The 20612-nt window shown below is 45.5% G+C and overlaps 1 protein-coding gene and 1 long non-coding RNA gene across 7 annotated transcripts in view; both read left to right on the forward strand.

The window, feature by feature from the left end:
• Positions 1-4104: 4104 nt before the first annotated feature.
• The window catches only part of SERGEF (secretion regulating guanine nucleotide exchange factor), a 216845-nt gene continuing 200337 nt past the window's right edge, over positions 4105-20612 (forward strand). For all 6 annotated transcript variants that reach the window (XR_013442405.1, XR_013442406.1, XM_078058329.1 and 3 more), the window contains exons 1-6: positions 4105-4199; positions 7809-7944; positions 9941-10096; positions 11805-11899; positions 15720-15780; positions 20253-20366. Coding sequence is in view for 4 of the 6 variants with exons in the window: in XM_078058329.1 (XP_077914455.1) it covers positions 4140-4199; positions 7809-7944; positions 9941-10096; positions 11805-11899; positions 15720-15780; positions 20253-20366 (622 nt within the window). In the remaining 2 variants the exon portion in view is untranslated. The remainder of the gene's footprint in view (positions 4200-7808; positions 7945-9940; positions 10097-11804; positions 11900-15719; positions 15781-20252; positions 20367-20612) is intronic.
• Positions 4387-6910, forward strand: LOC144379435 (uncharacterized). Its single transcript, XR_013442407.1, has 3 exons — positions 4387-4956; positions 6012-6120; positions 6775-6910. It is a non-coding gene; the product is annotated as an uncharacterized LOC144379435 (long non-coding RNA).

Raw genomic sequence — 20612 nt, forward strand, 5'->3', positions numbered from 1 at the left:
ATTATTTATTTGACAGAGAGAGAGAGCACAGCCGGCGGGGGGGGGGGGGTGCAACAGGCAGAGGGAGAGGGAGAAGCAGCCTCAACAGAACAGGGAGCCTGATGTGGGGCTCGATCCCAGGACCCTGGGATCATGACCTGAGCCGAAGGCAGATGCTTAACCAACTGAGCCACCCACGTGCCCCCAAAATTCATGTTCTTAACAAGCAATTTTTTTTTTTTTGTCAAACATAAGTTAAAAAACTGATTTATGGGGCGCCTGGGTGACTTAGTCGGTTAAGATCTGACTCTTGATTTTGGCTCAGGTCATGATCTCAGGGTCGTGAGGTCAAGCCCCGGGTGGGGCATGGAGTCCACTTATGATTCTCTCTGCTCCCCCCCACCCTGAACCCTGGCTCTCCCTCTCACTCTCTCTCTCTCAAACAAAACAAAACAAAGCAACGAAACCCAAAACCCAAACCTGATTTAAATATATATTAGCAATGTCATAAGTTTAAGAAATCTATAACATCCTGACATTTCTTGAAAAGCCTGTGAATATGAGATATAAGGGAATCCAAACACTACTTCTGGAATTTTTGATAAAGTCTCAATCATATGTTCCTACTCTGTATAAGGAGTTAAATCTACTTCACTGGGTTATTGGAGGAATTATGTTGCGAAAGGACATTGTAAAAAGAAACATCCATATGTAAAGAATCATTAATATAATCACTGTCCTGATCTGGGATCCCCCATAACTTCTGGATGACTTTATCTTCCTCCAGAGGGAATTCTAGCAGGCAGTATATAATGGCATGGGAAGATCTTCTTAGTACAGTTAGGGATTAAGCCAATTTGAAGCTGACCATCTGTCTTTGTGAGGGCTGGTCTATTTCCAGTTCACCTGTACTCTCAGAGTGCAGCACTTTAGGGATCCCAAAGGCAAGCTATGGGTGTGTGTGCTGGGGCTTCTCCTTGGGGACCCTGGACTCCTGCCTTTGTCCCCTCCTTCTGTCATTCTTCCCACCCCTATATCATTGCTGAAAGTACTGTTCAGCTTCTCAGCTACAGCTTTCAGCCCAGTTTCTTAGCCTCCAAGTCACTGCTTGCTAATTAGCAAACACTTCCAGTGGAAAAGTAGTGCCAAATATAATCTCTCAGCTTCCAGATCTTGGCCTTTCAAGTTCTGGCTGCTTTGATAGTTCTCCAATGACTTGAAACAGATTTTTAAAATATTATCCCCCAGCTTTTCTAGTTGTTTTTGTGAGAGGCTTGGTCTATAGCTAGCTAATCTGTCTTTATCAAAGGCAGAAATCTGACCTTGGAGTAAATCATTTAACTTCTTTGAGCCTCAGTTTTTTCCATCTATAAAATAAGATGATCTAAAGGAAAACATTTCCTAACTTGTATGGTACATCGATGTAGTCTATATGGCCCCAAAGTACTTTATACTCTCCTCTTACGTGGAAACAAGGCATCTGAAAGTGATACCATAAAATAGTTTAGCCCCATTCAAGAACTGCAACTCAGCCACGCTGTTAATGGGAAGAATTACTCAGTGGCATGTACATAGTTGAAATAGTGGCAACATTGCAACACTTCCTAGAAATTGTATTAAAAGATATAATGATATAACTGTTAAGTTAGCCGAAGTATAGATGTATGTACATTCAAGGGGTGAAATTGAAAGACAAGTGTATTCTTCTAGATCCTCTCTCTATTAAAACTGACTCTGTGGGTAGTCCTTGCCCCTTTGGCTGAAATCTCAGGTCCTGGCCTTGAATTTTCTGCTCATTCCTAGCCCTTAGCTTCTAATTTCTTTCTCTCTTTTCTTGTTCCTCTGTGCCCACTCACTAGGATGCCTCTGGCTCCTCCATGGTTTGGGGATGGTGGTGGGGAGGAGAGGCAATGAGTAGAAAGTTCTGTTTGGTCTGATACTGTTGTGAGTTGGCATTAATGCTGACTCATTCTTTGGGGGTGTTTTGGAGGAACTTCCCACCCTCTTATTTTTTTTGGGATCTCTTGATGTGACTGGGCTGTTGAATTCATCTCCCTCACTCTCTAGGAATCTAGTGGTCAACTCCATTGGGGTGTCACTTCACCCCTCCAGAAATTTCCCTGGACAGTGTCTAAGACCATCCCCTAGCCAAATTGCTGCATGAGAAATACATGGGAGATACTCTGGGCATGAATGACTTCTCCAAATCGATCTCTCTTCGCTCAGCTATCTGGCCACAAGCCATTGGATTTCTCAGGATGAATCAACAGCCTGCCCAGGCACCAGTCTGGAGGGATACATACATACCCAGCTCTCTAAGTGGTTCTGCAGCAGCAGGCCTTTCCTGAGACATGAGATGGGAGGCGCTCACAGCACATTGACATCGGTCCCCCTATATCCTATCAGAATTCTCTCAGCCTCTCCGACTTCTTTCATAGACTGGAAGTCATACACGGATTTCTAGACCCCTCTTTCATAAGTTTGTATTTTTCTTAGCATGGTCATGGATGTTCTCAAGATACCCCAGGCTGGAGAGGGAAAAGTGAGGTGCTGCCCTCACGTGGTCTTACAGGCAGAAACACCAAGGAGTGGGTGGAGTGAAAACAGGAAAGGTCAGTCTGGTCAGAGCTCACTGGAGATACATTCCAGGGCTCCCAGGCATAAAGGGTAATGAGGACTGGAGGCTTCTGTCAGCAGAGGGGTCAAGAACTAGTGCATATGGATTGTCATCTTTAATGTGACCCCATTTGTACCCACAAGATTATGGGTGGCTTGGGAAATGGAGGTTATGTACAAAAAAAGTACAACAAAGAAAATAAAATTCAACTGTAATCTGCCACCCTGAGTATATGTGTTTGTGTTGTGTGTGTAGAAAATTGCTGTAATAGTTACGTTTATGACATATCAAGAATACTTCCCTTACTTAATGTCTTCCAAAACATATTTTTAAAATGGCAGCCTAGTATTCCACTGCATGGATATGCCACAATTTACACAATTTATTTTTGGACTTTCAGGTAATTAAGTTCTTCCCTATTATATACAATCCCATAATGAATAATTTGCAGTCTAAGTCTTTGTGCACAGCTCTGATTATTTTCTCGTGATAAATTAACAGATGTGGAATTTACTGGGTAAATATCTGTTTATTTATCTTCATGTTCCTAATACGCATTGCCACATTTTCCTTTAGGAAAACTGTATTTATTTAGCTCCTACCAGCGGTGTATGAGGGTGTCTGATAAAAGCCATTTTATATGAAAACCTCTGTTGGGTGAAAATTATCCAGTATTGATGATCAGAATCAGGGCAGGACCGTGCTCTGAGCGCTGAGGGTTAGAAGGCTGCCCCTGGCAGAAATCCGTGAGAACCAGCCTCCTCAGTTTCGTGTCCCGAGGAGTAAGTTCCTGCACACCCGCTTACCAAGAAGCTTTCTTATATTTTGCAAACGCACACCAAAGCAGATCCACAGACAGCTCGGCTAAGACACTGGGACAGGACCCTTTCCACCCCGCTCCCCGCCTCAATTTCTTCCCGGTCAGCAGGTGGTATAATCTCTGCCCTGTCAGCGCCTCCGGGCTGTCGTGGGACTCCAAGGAGATGAAAACACGAAGGAGCGTAGTGCATTCGTATATTACTAAAAATAGAATGCGAGGGGAGGGAGGGAGAAGCACAACGGCACTGCAAGGCTGGGGGCCAAAGGCAGAGACGCTCTCAGCGCGCCCGGGGGCGGCGGTCGGCAGCAGGCTCCAGAGGCGATTGCCCGGCTCTCGCGGGCCCTCCCTCGGCTCCGCCCCCGCCCCACTGCAGACCACTCCCCAGGGATGGCCCCTCCTCCTCCAAGGCCTCTCCCCCACTCTGGCCCCGCCCCCACTGCAGACCCTCTTCCTCCTCCGCCCCGCTCCGGCCCTGCTCCCACTGCAGGCCCCCCTCCCACGTCGGCCCCGCCTCCGCTACAGACCCCTCCCCCGTGCCTGCCCCTTCGCCACGGCAGACCCCTCCCTAACAAGGGCCCCGCCTTCATTACAGACTCCTCCCCCGCGCCGGCCCCTCCCAATCACAGGCCCCACCCGCGTCGGGCCCACACCCCATTCACTAATCCCTCCCCTGGAGGGCCCCACCCCCGACCCCTCCCGGAAGCGCCGGCGGAGCGTCCCCACATGGAGCGGGAGGCGAGCGCCTCCGAGGCCGCCCCTGCGGCGGCCGCGCTCTTCGCCTGGGTACGTGACTCCGCCCCCGGGCCGGGGCCGCTGGGGCTGAGGGGGCGCAGAGGCGCGGGGAGCTGGCGGCCTCGGCGTGGGCGTTCCTGGGCTGGGCGGCCGAGGTCCGGGCCAGGCTCTGGGTTGGAGGACCCTGGGCTGGGGCCTGAGGGGGAGAGGGTCGGGGGGGTGGGCCCTCACGGGTGACTTAGGGGCCTGCTGGCTGGTGGGGTCCGGACCCGAGGGGGCTGCGGCGCAGGGGAAAGCATCTGGCTCCTGGGCAGAGCGTCTGGTTCCGCGAGAGCCCTCAGGCCCGGATAGCGCCGGGAGGGACGGCGTGGAGGGATCGCGCCGTCCCGGAGCCCTGTGGGGCCACCTGTGCTGCTCACCCTCCGGTTGCCCGCAGGATGCCGGCCCCTTCCCAGCCCCACCCCAGCCTGGCGGGAGCATCCTTTGATGCGAGGCCTGCGGTGGTGGGCCGTGCACAAGGCGGAGATCCTGCATGTTTGCTGATATTCTTCTGTGACCGGATCTTGCCTGTACTGGGGGCGTGAGAGTCTGCGCCGGTGTTGGTTTGACGGCGGCACTGAGAGACAGGGTCATCTTCATGTGTCCTGGCTGGGAGGGAGGAGGGTCTCTGCACAGCAGTGTGGTGCCAGCGGCCGACCAGACAGATGCATGGGAATAAGCGGACATAGTGTCTTGTAGTTCTTTACGGCCCATATCACAATTGTAATGAAATGTAGAATTTGTTAATGTCCGTCTCCTTGGCTAGAATGTAAGTGTCATAAGGGTGGGTATTGTGCCTGTCTTGTTCACGGTGCCTAGCAAATACTTGTTGACAAATGAATGAATGAGACCCTTTTGTGTGCCTGGCTATGTGCTGGTCTTTTGGGGAAAACACAACAGTGAAAGGCCTAGCTCTTGAGTTGAGGGAGCAGGATACCACCTGTATTACCGTTAAAACGAACATGTATTGACTGGTCGAACAAAGGTGATAATCAGTACCAAGCAGCACTTGTTGAATGTAAGGCGGCGGACTGGCGGAAGGGAGACGGCGGTGTGGCGGGAGGTAGCCTGGCTGGCTGGGGACTATTTTTGAGGTGGCACTTGAGCTGGGGGTGGATTTGGGGATTGAATGTGTGCCTGGGGTGGCTTTTCCCAGGCGGGAGACTGGGGTCTGCGTCAGATATGGCCTCTTCTAACTGCTTGGAGGCCTGCTGGCCTTCCTGCTGCATAATATGTGTGGAGAGGTGTATTAGTTTGCCAGTGCTGGGACAGAAAAATACCACAGACTGGGAGGTCTTAAAAAATGGAATTTTATTTCGTCGCAGTTCTGGAGGCCAGAAGTCCAAGAGCAAGGTGGCAGCGGTTTACTTTCTTCTGAAGCCTCTTTCTTTGGCTTGCAGATGGCTACCTTCTTGTGGTGTCCTCATGTGGCTTTTTCTCAATCTGAGAGCATCCCTGTGTCTCTTCTTATATTGAATTTGAGCCCTACCTTTACGACCTCATTTAGCCTTAATTATCTCTTAAAAGGCCCTATCTCCAAATATAGCCACATTCTGAGATATTAGAGGCTAGGGCTTCAACAAATTAATTTTAGGGGAACACGATTCAGCCCATAACAAGGAAATTTACCTCCTTGGAGTTGTACGTGGGTATGATATGTCTGAAGTGTTTGTAAGGAAAGGAGGCAAATACAGCTGAAACATGTTGTAATAAATTTTCCTCTGTTTTGCTTTATCCTGGATTTGGGGCCTCTTGCTGTGTTACAGAAATTGAGTGCCATAATTTGAGCCTCAAGTGCCCATGTCTCTCTCACTTTCTGTTCAGCAGACTGCAGTCCTGCTCGTGGGGCAGCCACAGCGATCTCAGGGCTGACGGAGACACACTGTGCATGTGTACCCCACAGTGTGCACATCTTTCCTTTCATCTTTCCTAGGTAGGGCCTCATCAGACCTTACATTCACTTACTATATAAATATATGTATACCTTCTCTGGGCCAGCACAGTTTCAGCTGCAGGGGAAATGGCAGTGAACATAGTTCCTGCCCTCATTGAGTTGGTTTTTAGTAGGGGAGGTAGACAATAAACAATAAGCAAATGTCATGTCAGGGAGTGCTATGAGAAAAATAAAGCAGAAAAAGTGGATAAAGTGATGGGGGTATGTAGATATAGTTAACCTCTTGCCAGGGAAGCTCTGGTCTGCAGTTCACCATATATCCTTAAGAGACACAGTATAGTATAATGAAAGGAGCGGGGCATATCTGACTTACTGCCTCCCCAGCTATATGACTATGGAGCCACTTAACCTCTCTGAGCCTTAGTTTCTTCATCTGTAAAACGGGAGCGATAATGTCCATCTCCTCTGTTATTGTGAGAATTAAAGGTGAATGCCAACCATTGGAGAAGCACTCTGTTTGGCAGCTAATACTGTCCCTGAAGGCCTCTGGGACATGTGCCCCTGTCATGGCTTCCGCTTCCAGCTTGGAGTCCTTGCAGCCCTGTACAAATGTGAAATAGACCATAAGGGGCAGAAGTTTGTATGTACGTATGTATTTTGGGTAGTTATTTTAAATCACTTTTCCTCTTTCAGGTGTCTTAAAAAACAAACACGTTTGGAAGGTTTTGCTATTCATATCTAGGAAGAACCAGCCAGGAGTAGATACTTGGAGGAATTATAAAGATTTCTGAAATCTGCAGATTCTCCCTGCAGGTCTACAATTCTTTATCTCCAATTTTGAGTACAAAAAACTCCAAAAACCCCAAACTGACCTGACATAATGCTATTTATAGTCTTTGCCTGCTTACTGTATTTGTACCTCTTACTGCAGAAATAATACTATTTTGCTTATGGAGTGCTGCTCCTGAACCTTGCAGCAGAGTATATGATTTATATACGGTATTACTTTTCTAAAGTCTATACAATTCTGAATCTGAAATACATCTAGCTGCAAGGGTTTTGGATTAGAGATTCTGGACCTTTATTTCATAATAACAAAGATAGACATATTGCCCACCAAGGGGAAATCTGTTTCCTTACGGGAATCTCACCATGTGAATCTCAGAGTCACACAACACTGTACTTGGAAAGCCCTTCGAGATCATTGCCAACCTCTTTCACTTTACAGTGAAATAACAATGAGGTGCCCTGCTTAAGGGCGCAAAGTCTCAGCTAACTTTGATTACAGAAGCCATTGCCAGTTTTCTCAGCGAGGGCATGAGGAGAAGGGACAAGTCCGGTGCATTTCCCACCCACTTTGTTCCCATTTCCCCTCATTTCTTTCCTTAGCCTCCCTAGAGAATTAGCTTTTCTCAGAAGGAACTCCCATGCTGCCCCCCAAAGATGACACATGTGGGCTGAGGCGTTGGAAGGAGAAGGCGAGGAGCATGTTTGGATAAGTAGTGGATACTAAGGGCTCTTCTCACGTGGAAATCGTGGTATTCTGGGGATGGGGCCACCATCTAAGTATGGGTTGCATATAACAGCCTCTTAAGAATGAGCTTATGAAATCTCGTCTGTGAAAGGCTCTGAGAGGCATGTTAGGTTGAGAAAGATAGGGACAGGTAAATGCACATTCACAGTTGTGGTTCCTGTACGCTTTCATCCTTGCCTTATATTATCCCTAGGGTGCGAATAGCTACGGGCAACTTGGCCTTGGCCATAAGGAAGATGTACTTTTGCCCCAGCAACTGAATGACTTCTGTAAACCTGAGTGTATCCGGAGGATCACGGGAGGAGGGGGCCACTCTGCTGTTGTCACAGGTAACATCTTTCTGGAGTAGACATTTCTTATTTAGACATTTCCCACTAGTGGGTTATGTTGCCATCTTTCAGCCTCTTGTATTTTGCAGAGGAAAACATTCTTGTGAAAGAGCCAAGTTACCGTTAGAGAATTTTAGCTTTTAGAGCTGAAAGGCCTTCAGAGATCTTCTAGGCTCCCTGCCCCCATTTATACAAATGAGGCTCAGAGAGGAAAACCAGTTGCTTAAGGTTACAAGACACATTAGTGGCAAAGTTGGCAACATAGTTTACATTTTATATTATATATTGCTGTTTAACTTTCACTTGTGAGGTAGAAGTCTTTGCAATTAGATTGAATATTCCTTGAGAGCGAGAACTTTGTGTTTTCCTTAGTTTCCTTTGCAGAAGCTATGATAGTACTTAACATGTACTACAGGTGCCATGATATTGCAAAGAAGGGCATATTGCATCCTGGTTAAGAATGTGAGTTCTGGGGCGGGGGGCGCCTGGGTGGCTCAGCTGGTTAAGTGGCTGCCTTCTTCTCAGATCAGGATCCCAGAGTCCTGGGATCGAGCCCCACGTCAGGCTCCCTGCTCAGCGGGGAGCCTGCTTCTCCCTCTGCTTCTTACTCTCTCACATAAACAAATAAAATCTTAAAAAAAAAAAAAAGAACGTGAGTTCTGGAATCAACTGCCTGGGTTCAAATCCTGGTTCTATTATTAGCTGTGTGGCCTTGAGCATATTAATTCCTCTGTGCCATTTCCCCTTTGCTACATGGGGGTAATAAGGCTGGATGAGGAGAATCAGTGAGTGACAGGGCTGCATTATGACTTTCATGGGTCCTTGGCACTTTTGCCTTTGTGGACCCTTTCCTCCATAAAGAAATATTAAGAATTCTATTTTACAACCTCATTGATATAAAGATTAGTCTAATCCAGGCTAGATTTAGCATTGCATTTTCATTATTATTGCATTTATTTTTTTCTTATTTTAAAAGAATGTGAAATTAGGGGCACTGGGTGGCTCAGTTGGTTAAGTGTCTGCCTTTGGTTTAGGTCATGATCTCAGGGTCCTGGGGTTGAACCCACATTGGGCTCCCTGCTCAGCAGGGAGCCTGCTTCTCCCTCTGCCGCTCCCCCTGCTTGTGTTCTCTCACTCTCTCTCTGTGAAATAAATAAATAAGATCTTAAAAAAAAAAGAATATAAAATTAAAACATTTTTATGAGGGTGCCTGGGTGGCTCAGTCGGTTAAGCGGCTGCCTTCGGCTCAGGTCATGATCCTGGGGTCCTGGGATCGAGCCCCGCATCGGGCTCCCTGCTCAGTGGGAAGCCTGCTTCTCCCTCTCCCAGTCCCCCTGCTTGTGTTCCCTCTCATGCTGTCTCTCTCTGTCAATAAATAAAATTTTTTTTTTTTTAAAGATTTTATTTATTTATTTGACAGAGTCACAGCGAGAGAGGGAACAGAAGCAGGGGGAGTGGCGGAGGGAGAAGCAGGTTCCCCGTGGAGCAGGGAGCCCGACGTGGGGCTTGATCCCAGGACCCTGGGATCATGACCTGAGCCGAAGGCAGACGCCTAATGACTAAGCCACCCAGGCGCCCCAATAAATAAAATCTTTAAAAAAAAAGAAACAAACATTTTTGTGAGCCTCTAAAAGTATTGTAGGCCCTAGACACTGTGCCTAAAGGATAAATCGGCCCCACAGATAAGGCTCGTATCATAATACATGGCATGTTCTAAGTTCTAGATGGATGTAGGCTTTTCTTGTTCTAGCAGATGCTCGATTAGGTGACTGGCCACTGCTCTAGGACTTGGAGTGTCCCGTGTCGGTACTGGATTTGAACGCCTTGGCCCTATGCCGTTTAGACCAGTGCACATTAACCTATGTGGCTTATTAGTATGCGTGGGAGAAGAGAGGCTGGGTTTGTGACTGCAACTAATTAGTGAAATCCTCTTTCTCGCTTTGACAGTTGTAATTTCCCCCGTGTACACTATCACCAAAGCCTTTGCCTTTTGCAGATGGTGGAGGCCTTTTTGTTTGTGGTCTGAACAAAGACGGGCAACTGGGGCTTGGTCACACAGAAGATGTTCTGTATTTTACTGCCTGCAGGTCCCTCCTTGGCTGTCCTATCCAACAGGTGGCCTGTGGCTGGGATTTTACCATTATTCTCACAGGTGAGTTCACTCTTGGGTAAGTCTTTATCACCGCCAAGGCAGTGGGTGAGAAGAGCTTGGTGGTGGTGATCCCAATGAAGTGAAATCCTCTATATGTGTAAACACACATACAAATTTCTCTCTGGTTGTTGAGGAAGGTTGTGGGTGCCTTTTGCAAGAGGAGTTTGAACAGCAAAATTTTGGGCTAGAAAATTCTTTGCCAGAAACTGGGGGATGGACTAGATTAACTTTGGTGGCTACTTCCTGTCCCAGAAATTCATGATAGGTGTGTGCCCGGGCTAGCTGGCCAATTGTGCTGGCTAAGGGCTACTCATGGGGGAATGTGGTGGGGAAGCATGAGGAAATCAGAGGTCACACAACAGTGGTAACATCTTTTTCCCCAGTGAAGGATTTAAAAAAAAAAAATTAAATATGGTTGGGCAGAATTGTTTGGTTTCTGCAAAGCCAGATAGCAGAAGAGGATGTAGAGGGATATGGCCAAAGGGTTAATAGGATAATGCTCTTGGGAGCAGCTAGCAATAGTTAGTTTTTGTCCAGCTGACTTCTCCCTGGAAGTAGTTTTGCCCCATCGAGCTTGTCATTCTGGATGGAAAAGACCATCTAGAGTTTCTGATTAGATTCCCTCATTGACACAGTCCTTTGGAAAGGGCATCTTCTGACCATATCCTCTTCCACCCCACGCTTGTGGATTCTCATGAGCATAGCTCAGATCCCAGGCTTTTAGCACATGGCTTCGATTATTGTTCCCTACCTATCCCTGTTGTTGCCTTGTCTTTTATTCTCCACATTCCCCATACTTTTCTTTCTAGAAATATCACGCAGAACATTGTTCTCTGGTACAGCCCCTTTTGTCTCTCTGATGAACTCTTATCCCTTCTTTAAAACCCTGCTCAGGCATCACCACCTCTTCTGCAGAGGGGTTCTGTAATGTGTGCTGAATTTAGTAGTAATAACTCTAAATAATAGCTGTCGTTACTGAAGTGCTTTTCGTGGACTGTGTTGGGGTTATAAGATGTCAGTGGATAGCACTCTGTTTCCTGCTCACTTGTGGAACCAGTTGTGAGAAAGGAGGAGAGCAGCCAGATAGCTGGAGATCACACTGTATTGGCTTTTCACTGATAGAGGCTAAGTTGGAGGACGGGGTTGGTGGTCAGGCCAAGGGGTTCTGTAACACTCCTCTGAGCCAAACTTATTCTGCAAACACTAGGTTATCTGTGTAGGGGAAACACTTACTATGCATCAGTCCAGAATACCTGAGAGGAAGGTACCAAGCCACACATGTTGTGTTCCTTCTCCCAAACTCATCAGTTGGTTAGGTTCTCCCTTTTCCCCGGGGAGGCAGTGAGCATGGGGAGGAGCAGGGAGAGAGGCCTGGAGTGTTAAAATAATGAAAGTTGTGATGCATGGAAATGAGAAAAGTGGGGAGTAAGTATCCTCCCATCCCAGCACCAGGCAGCGGGCTAATGTTCTACACAGATAAGCTGCCATTAATTAGGTAGTGTGATGGAGAATCTGTGAACCTAGCCCAGTGCCTTGCGTTTTTATTCCTAGAGGAACAATAAAAGCAGGGACTGTGGTTTGAATGTGCCGAATCACAGCCCCCACTTCCTCCTCTCATTCCCTTTGCTCTTCCCATCCTTCAGCATTTACCCACTGGTTACAGATATCTTACTTCTTAGATTATGATTTAAGTATTTGAATTTTGCAGAAAGTGGTCAAGTTCTGTCATGTGGATCCAACTCCTTTGGCCAGCTGGGGGTTCCTCATGGCCCTCGAAGATGTGTGGTTCCCCAGGCCATTGAGGTAAGGATAGCACCCAATATGTAGCTGACCCACGTCCTATTAAAGCGTTTCCCTGCCCCAGACTCAGAGACTGGCTGGGTCCCTGAAAACCCAGGGGCTAGTCAGAATTTAAGTTGGAAAACCTAGGTTCTCCTGGGAAAAAGTAGGTCGGAGGTGGGTGAGGGAGGTTGTGAGTGAAAAACCTCTGTTAGTCCTCATACACGTTATAAATTTTTGTGAAATAAAACAATGAAAGTAATATATGTCACAAAGACATTAATTACATTTTACAATTCTAAAATTAGTAATAATGGGAACTAGGTTAGAAACAGGTCCAGATAGAAGTGACTTAGCTAAAGACACTAAGCTCAGCAAATGGTAGGCCAATAGTGCCCAATAAAAATGTGATGTGAATCGCATACATAATTTAGAATTTTTAGTAGCATCATTTAAGAGTAAAGAGAAAAATATGAAATTAATTTTTAAAATAACAGGTTTATTGAGATGTAGTTCACATGCCATAGAATTTACCCTTTAAAAATGTATAATTCAGTGGTTTTTAGTATATCACAGAGATGTCGGCCATCAGCATTATCTAATTTGAGAACACTCTCATCACCAGGAAAGAAACTGTGCACCCGGTGGCAATTACTTCCCCTTCTGCTCTCCCCCAACCCCTGGCCACCACTCATCTGTCTCTGTGGATCTGCCTATTCTGGGCATTTCACATAAATGGAATCATAGAATATGTGGCTTTTTGTGTCTGGCTTCTCTCATGTCACATGATGTTTTTAAGTTTCACTCATATTGTGGCGTGTAGGTGAAATTAATTTTAGTAACTTTTAAATTAACCCAATGTATTCAAACTAGTATTATTTCATTTTATGTCTCACTAATGTTAACATTTCCTAATGAGATGCTTTATGTTCTCTATTTCATACACGTTGAACTCTGGTGTACATTTTGTATTCAGAGTGTGTCTCAGTTTAGCCTAGTTATGTCTGGTCACATATTGGTTGCTTGGTAGCTGCATGTAGCTAGTGGCTTCTTCCTGGACAGCCCGGGTGCTAGACAGGACTCCTGGCCCTAGTTCAGAGCTCTTTCCACTGCATCATACTTATAATGTACACATTTTTGTGAAGTTTGTATGTAAGTGGTCACAGTAGGACTGTGGAATTTTATTTTATTTTTTTAATGATTTATTTATTTGAGAGAGAGAGACAGAGAGCATGTGTGTGGCAGGGGAGGGGAACAGGGAGAGGGAGAGAAGCAGGCTCTGTGCTCAGCATGGGACTCGATCCCATGACCCTGAGATCATGACCTGAGCTGAAACCAAGAGTCAGTTGCTCGACTGACTGAGCCACCCAGGTGTCCCGGGACTATGGAATTTTAAAAGAAACATACTGGGATCTAAAATGAGTTTCACCACCTCAGCTGCTCACATCTAGCTAATTTTCTTGAACTCTGACTCAGAGTAGGAGATCTGTTTTCATCAGAGAGAGCTTGGTCATGTTGCTGAATTACAGTTGCTGGTCTTTGGGATATTATTTGAGGTCATGATCTCCACAGTGTTTTAGAGCGTTCAGGCTGCTGTCACAAGAATTCTATATACTGGGTAGCTTCAACAACAAACATTTATTTTTCACATTTCTGGAGGCTGGAAAGTCCAAGATCAGGGCATTGGCAGAATTGGTGTCTGGTGAGGACCGGCTTCCTTGTTCATAGACACTCATTTTGCTGGACAAAGGAGCTCTCCGGGGCCTCTTTTATAAGGGCATTAATCCCATTCATGAGGGCTCCATTCTCATGACCTAATCACCTCCAGAAGACCACATTTCCAAATACTGTCACATTGGGTAATAGGTTTCAATATATGAATTTCAGGGGAAAACAAACATTCAGTCTATAGCACATGGTACGCAGAGAAATCTAGACTCTACGGTCCCTATCGTAGGAAGTGTTACAGTTGCCAATTACAAATAGATGGCTTTTTAAGAACCTACATAAGTTCTGATTAATTTAGCTTAGGTCACATGATTAAAGAAGACAGAAGGGAACAATGATTAAAATATGTTGGATGACAGAATCAGGAGGTGACAGCATTTGTCAGGCTGCATCCTCTTGAACAACGGGAGGAATGTGCCAAAGTGAAATATAAGAGAAATTCATTTATTTAATAGCAACTGTTGTGTATAGGCACTGTGTTTGGGGCCGTGGGGACAAAGGTGAGTACGACCCAATCTGAGCATTTGAGGGTCTTAGAGTTTAGTGGTACATGTTAGATCTAGAACATCTAAATACATTACCATGTTAAAACTATGGTGGCTGCAGGTATAGACTCAAAGGAGGGGATACTTAACTCCTTCTAGGGAGAGGGAGGTGGAGTGAGAGCAGGCTTATGCTGAGTCTTGAAAGTTGAGTAGAAGTTTACGTGGCTTGAGATAAGATGCACAGAGTAGCTATAAAAGAAGAGCGTTCCACACAGAAGGAACTATAAGCAAAGGTGTAGAAGCATAAAATATCAGGGTTTGAGATACTGCAAGCAGTTTAGTATGATTGGAATATAAGGAAGTGGTAGAAGTGCCCATGGGGAGGGGACCATCAGGGAGGTAGCATATGGCCAGTGGTCAGAACAATGTGTTAGGGAGGGGCCAGAAGGGGTAGTGTGGAGGGTGGAGTGAAGAGCGCATGCTCTCTCTCTCTCTCTCTGCCCAAAAAAAAAAAAAAAAAAATTTAGCAACTTTAAACAACAAGCATTTACTATCTCAGTTTCTGAGGGTCAGGGGTCTGGGAACAACTTAGCTGGTCTCATGAGGTTACGGTCAAGATGTTAGCTAGGGCTGCAGGCCGTCTGCTGACGGCTCTGGGCTGGGCTGGCAGACCCGCTGCCATGCTCTCGCACCTGGCAGTTGGCTTCAGTTCCTTGCCACGTGGGCCTTTCTGTGGGATTGTGCAGGCATGGCATCTGGCTTCCCCCAAGAGAGATTCAAGAGTGAGGCCAAGCAGGAAGCCTCAGTACCTTTTATCAGCTTGTCTCTAGGCTGCTCATCACTTTTTTTTCCTGGTCACTAGAAACAAGTCACCAAGTCCAGCGCACATTCAGCCAGAGGGGAATTAGGCTCCACAACTTCAAGGGATGGGTTTCAAAGAATTTGAGGACTTGGTTTTAAAGCCACCATAAGACATCTCAGAGAGGACACACGACAACTGTCTTCACATATTTGGAAAGCATTGTGAAAGGCTAGAGGCAGCTAAGGAGGTAAATGGAAGGTGAAAACACGGAGCAGGCACCTGGGGATAGTGAGCCCACGTCACTGGAAGCAGCTGCTTGGGAGGGGTGGGGTGATGATTTCCTGGGGTGTTGTGGAGGGGTTCTGGCATTGGATGGGGCTTGGACTAGATCAGAGGCCATCCAGCTAGAACCCTGGGTAAATGAAGTGTTGCTGGAACACAGCCATGCCCATTCATTCATGTATTGCCTGGGGCTGCTTTTATGTTACGATGGCAGAGCAGAGACTATGACACAAACCATGTGGCCTGCAGAATCTAAAATAGTTACTCTCTGGTCTTTATAGAAGACGTTTGCCAACCCCTGGACTGGATGACCTTGAAGGTCCCTTGCAGCCCCGAAACGCATTGTGATACATTTATTTATAAAAGATTTTTTTTCCTTTTCAGGATACATATAGAGGTATTTAGGGATGGAAATGTTGGAGGTTGGGGACTCTAAAGCAGTCCGACATGTAATGAGGGCCATGCTGCATTGTATCAGGGCATAAAGTACATAACATCTTGCAGATGGGTGATTCTAAGATCTCAGTCCTTTTCTTTCTTTTCACAGCTCCTGAGAGAGAAGGTCGTTTGCATTGCTGCTGGACTGAGGCATGCTTTAGCTGCTACAGGTGATCATCTTGCTTTTATTTTCAAAATAGGCTCGTAATAAAGAGAAGCAGAGCTTTAGAGGAAATAAACTCTAAGGAATAATTCAAAGTGTCCTGCTGTGCTACATTTCTGATTAGAAGGAGGAGACATAAGGCCAAAGTCATGTGGGAAACCTTTAGCAGGTGGGGAGGAAGGAAATGAAGTTTTCTAGCTCCTTATTATGTTCTAGGCATGGTGCTAGATTCTCTTGATTTAATCCATACCTTATTTAATCCTCACAGCCTTGCCGTGATGCAAGTTACATGTGAAGAAACTGAGGTGCAGAGACTTGAGTGCTTGTCTAAGTTTGCAGGGGATATTTAGGGGATAAGGTGGTCAAAGGTAGAGCTGGGAACAGAGTCTGGAATGACCTCCTTTCCAAGGCCCACATTCTTTACTGTGAACTACACTGCTTTCCTAGTGGGTTTTAACGTTTATTAATGTCAAAGCTTCCAATGAGCTCGTCTCCCGTACCATGAGAGAGTGGTGGTGGACCTTAGGCTGACAGTGTGCGTGAGGGGGACGGTGGCAGGTGGAGAGAGGTGATGGCCTGCCGAAGAGCGGTGAGCCTTTCTCCTCTCCCTGGGTCGTTTTTCTGCTCCCACTCTCGCGAGGTGAAGGGCAGACCTAACTGGCTTTGGCAGCTCAGGCTCAAGGCGTTGATGAGTCCAGTCGCGGCCTGGGGAGGCCGGAGGGGGCGAGGAAGGGTCCAGTGCAGCTCGGTACTGATGGTCGCCTGGGGCTTAATGTTGCGCATGTAGGAAACAAGTTTTGAGATAATTGCAGATTCACATGCAGTTGCAAGAAATACAATAGATCTCATGCACTCTCTTCCCAGTTTCTCCCAACGGTGACATTTTGTGAAACTGTAGCTCAGCAGCCCGGCCGGTCTTGATACGGTCAGGATACGAACAGCTCCATCACCATAACCATCCCGCCTGTGGCCTTTTCCTAGCACTCACTTTTAATACACCCTTGTATGTACCTTTTATACATTCACTTCCTACCTGCCCCCACCCCTTCTTAGCTCCTGGCAGCCGCTCTTCTGTTCCCCAACAGTAATGTCATTTCAAGGACGTTATATAATGGTATCATACAGTATATAGCCTTTTGGGGTTGACTGTTTTTGCTCAGCAGGATTCCCTGGAGAGTCATCCAAGGTGTGTGTATCAATAATTTTTTCCTTTTTATTGTTGAGTAGTAGTAGTCCCTGGTATAGATATACCACTGAATTAGTCATCTCAGGCTGCCATAACGAAATATCACAGACTGGGTGGCTTAAACAGTTTTCTCAGTTACAGAGGCTAGAAGTCCCAGATCAAGATGCCAGGAGGATTGCTGTCTGGTGAGGCCTCTCTTCCTGACTTGTAGATGGCTGCCTTCTTGCTGTGTCCTTATGGGGCCTTTGCTCTGTGCACTCATGGAGAGAGGGAGGCATCTGGTATCTCTTCTTCTTTTTATAAGGACACCAGTTCTGTCAGGTGAAGGCCTCACTCTTATGACCCATTTAACCTTTATTAGCTCCTTACAGGCCTCTCTCCAAATACAGTCACACCTGAGTTTAGGGCCTCAACATATGAATTTTGGGGGGCACAGTTCAGCCCACAACAATGCAGTTTGTTTAACCAGTCACCCACTGAGGGACATCTGGTTGTTTCCAGGTTTTGGCTATTAAGAATAAAGCTATAAACATTTGTGGACAAGTTTTATGCAGACATAAATTTTCATTTCTCTGGGATAAATGCCCAGGAGTGTGATTGCTGAGTTGTATGCTAGTGATTACATTTTTATAAGCTGCTTCTCTTTTTAGAAATTAGGACTGGAGAATTGCTTATTATTGGTTTAATTCCCCCTTTCCTACCAACTTCTGTAATTGCTAGTCTTACGTGTACATTTCTGTCCAGTTACAAAGCAGCAGTTTCCATTATGCGTTTGATGGACTTTTAAAAAAAATTTTTATTATGTTATGTTAATCACCATACATTACATCATTAGTTTTTGATGTAGTGTTCCATGATTCATTGTTTGCGTATAACACCCAGTGCTCCATGAAATACATGCCCTCTTTGATACCCATCACCGGGCTAACCCATCCCCCCATCCCCCTCCCCTCTAGAACCCTCTGTTTCTGAGTCCATAGTCTCTCATGGTTTATCTCCCCCTCCAATTTCCCCTCCTTCATTTTTCCCTTCCTACTATCTTCTTCTTTTTTTTTTTTTTTTTAACATATAATGTATTATTTATTTCAGGGGTACAGGTCTATGATTCATCAGTCTTACACAGTTCACAGCGCTCACCAGAGCACATACCCTCCCCAATGTCCATCACCCAGCCACCCTATGCCTCCCACTCCCCTCCACTCCAGCAACACTCAGTTGCGTTTGATGGACTTAATTTTAAGTCCTCCTCTCCCATTTAATCTGTAAATATTTCTGCAGGCATCTCTAAAAGATAAGGACTCTTTCTGAAACCATTACCAAAATACCATCATCATACCTACAAAAAACTAACAATAAATCTGCAATTCAATCAAGTATCCAATCAGTGTTTAAATTTTCTTGACTGTCTCAAAAATGTTTTTTTAACAGTTTGTTTGACTCAGGATCCCAATGATGTCTAGGCTGCAAGTGGTGGATATGAATGTCATGTCTCTCCTTTTAAAAATATTTATTCCTTGTAATTTTTTATTTGTGATAAAATGCGCATGACAGAATTTACCATCCCATTTTTACGTGTACAGTACATTCACGTTATTGTACAACCATTACCACCATCCATCTCCAGAACTCTTTTCATCTTGTGGAACCACAAACAATAACTTCCCCTCCCTGCCAGCCCCTGGCGACTACCATTCTTCTTTCTGACTCTGTGATTTTGACCACTCACACAGGTACCTCCTATGAGTGGAATTGTACAGTATTTGTCCTTTTGTGGCTTATTTTACTTAGCATAGTGTCCTCAAGGTCTATCCATGTTGTAGCGTGTGTCAGAATTTTCTCCCTTTTTAAGGCTGACTATTCCATTGTGTGGATAGACCCCATTTTGCTTATCTCTTCACCTGTTGATAGACACTTGGGTTGCTGCCATGTGTCAGCTATTGTGAATAAGGCTGCCATGAACATGGGTGTACAAATATCACTTCCAGGTCCTGCTTTCAGTTTTGTAGGATATATACCCAGAAGTAGAACTGTTGGATCGTATAGTAATTCTATTTTAATTTTTTGAGGGACTGCCATGCTGTTTTCCCCAAGGGCCGTACCATTTACATTTCTGCCAGTAGTGCACAAGGGTTCCAAAGAACTCTGCATCCTTGCCAACATTTGTTATTTTCTGTTTTTTTTTTAATAGTAGCCATCCTAATGAGTATGAAGCAGTATCTCATTGTGGTTTTGTTTTGCATTCTCTAATAGTGATATTGAGCCTCTTTCACATGTGCCTTTTGATCATCTGTATGTTTTCTTTAGAGAAATGTCTCTTCAAGTCCTTTGCTCATTTTTGAATCAGGTTTTTTTTGAGTTGTTGAGTTTTAGGAGTTCTCTATATATTTTGAATATTAATCTCTTATCGATATCACAAGATTCTTTTAATCTATAAATTGTTTTTCCTCCCTCTTTCTCCCCCTTGCAATTTATTTGTGGAAGAGATGGTAAGTTTTGTTTTATTTCAGCACTGTGTTTTGCGAGTCGTCATCACTTCTATTTCACAAAGTGGGCTGGTCTGTTTACAGCCTAAAGGAACGTGGGTTACAGGATGCTTCCGGAGGAGTGACTGTAGATTAAATATATGAAATGTTACCTGTGCATTTACATGAGGTTCAGAACATGGGCACATGAACTAGATTCAGTGGATAGGGAAATAAAAGGCCATTCCCCTGAAGGAGTGGCTATTAAGCTATCTTGCAGTCATAAATATGTATTTATTTGGTAATTAGGAATCACTGCATTTATCTTGGTGTAGTAGAAAAGACACTGCATTAGGTGTTACGAGAGCTGAGTCCTAATATTATCTCGGCTCCTAGCTCCCTGTATGACCTTGGGCACATCACACTGTCTCTTCAAGCCCTCAGTTTGCTCGTCTACTAAATGTGAGGAATGGACTTGATAATCTTCCATGTTCTTTCCTGCCGGGTCAGGAGTTTGAGTTGTCCTTCCAGGTTAGTCATCAACAAGGTGTCGTTTCAGTGCTTTGACTCTGGAAGAGTGTCCTGGAACTTTTTGGAAGGAGTTTTAGTATGTGGGAATTTTCTTTGATGGTCTTAGATTGCCCTGAAGATTGGACTTGTGATTGGCTTGGTGGTAACCAAGTCATAGGGTCCCTGGAAGCACTGAGCTTCTCCACAGCAAGCGTGTTAACTGAGAATGCATTGAGAAACTCCCGTAGCATGGGGCTCCAGGAGCAATCTCGTCTTAATCCCGTAAAACATTTTCTCGTTTTCTTCTTCTCCATTGGGAAGCAAGTGGCATCGTGTTCCAGTGGGGGACTGGTTTGGCATCATCTGGACGGCGGTTGTGCCCCGGGCAGACTCTCCCACCGTTTTTGACAGCAAAGGAACCAAGCAGAGTGACAGGTAAGGCCCGTATTTCTGAGTCCTATATTTATTCTTTGTCAAGAAATAGTGACACAGGCATGCAGAAAATGGGTGAATGGAGTTTACACTGCTTGACTATTTTCTTAGTTCCTCTGTCTTCATTCTCTGTGTTAGTTAGGTCTGTTAGTCTTGTTAGAATTTTTGTGGGCCCAGTAAAAGTACCCCTCCTCACTGCCAGAGGGGGAGCCCGTTGAGAGATAGATGCAAGTCAGATTAGTGGAGATC

Source organism: Halichoerus grypus, chromosome 11, assembly GCF_964656455.1.
Source record: "Halichoerus grypus chromosome 11, mHalGry1.hap1.1, whole genome shotgun sequence".
NCBI lineage: Eukaryota > Metazoa > Chordata > Mammalia > Carnivora > Phocidae > Halichoerus > Halichoerus grypus.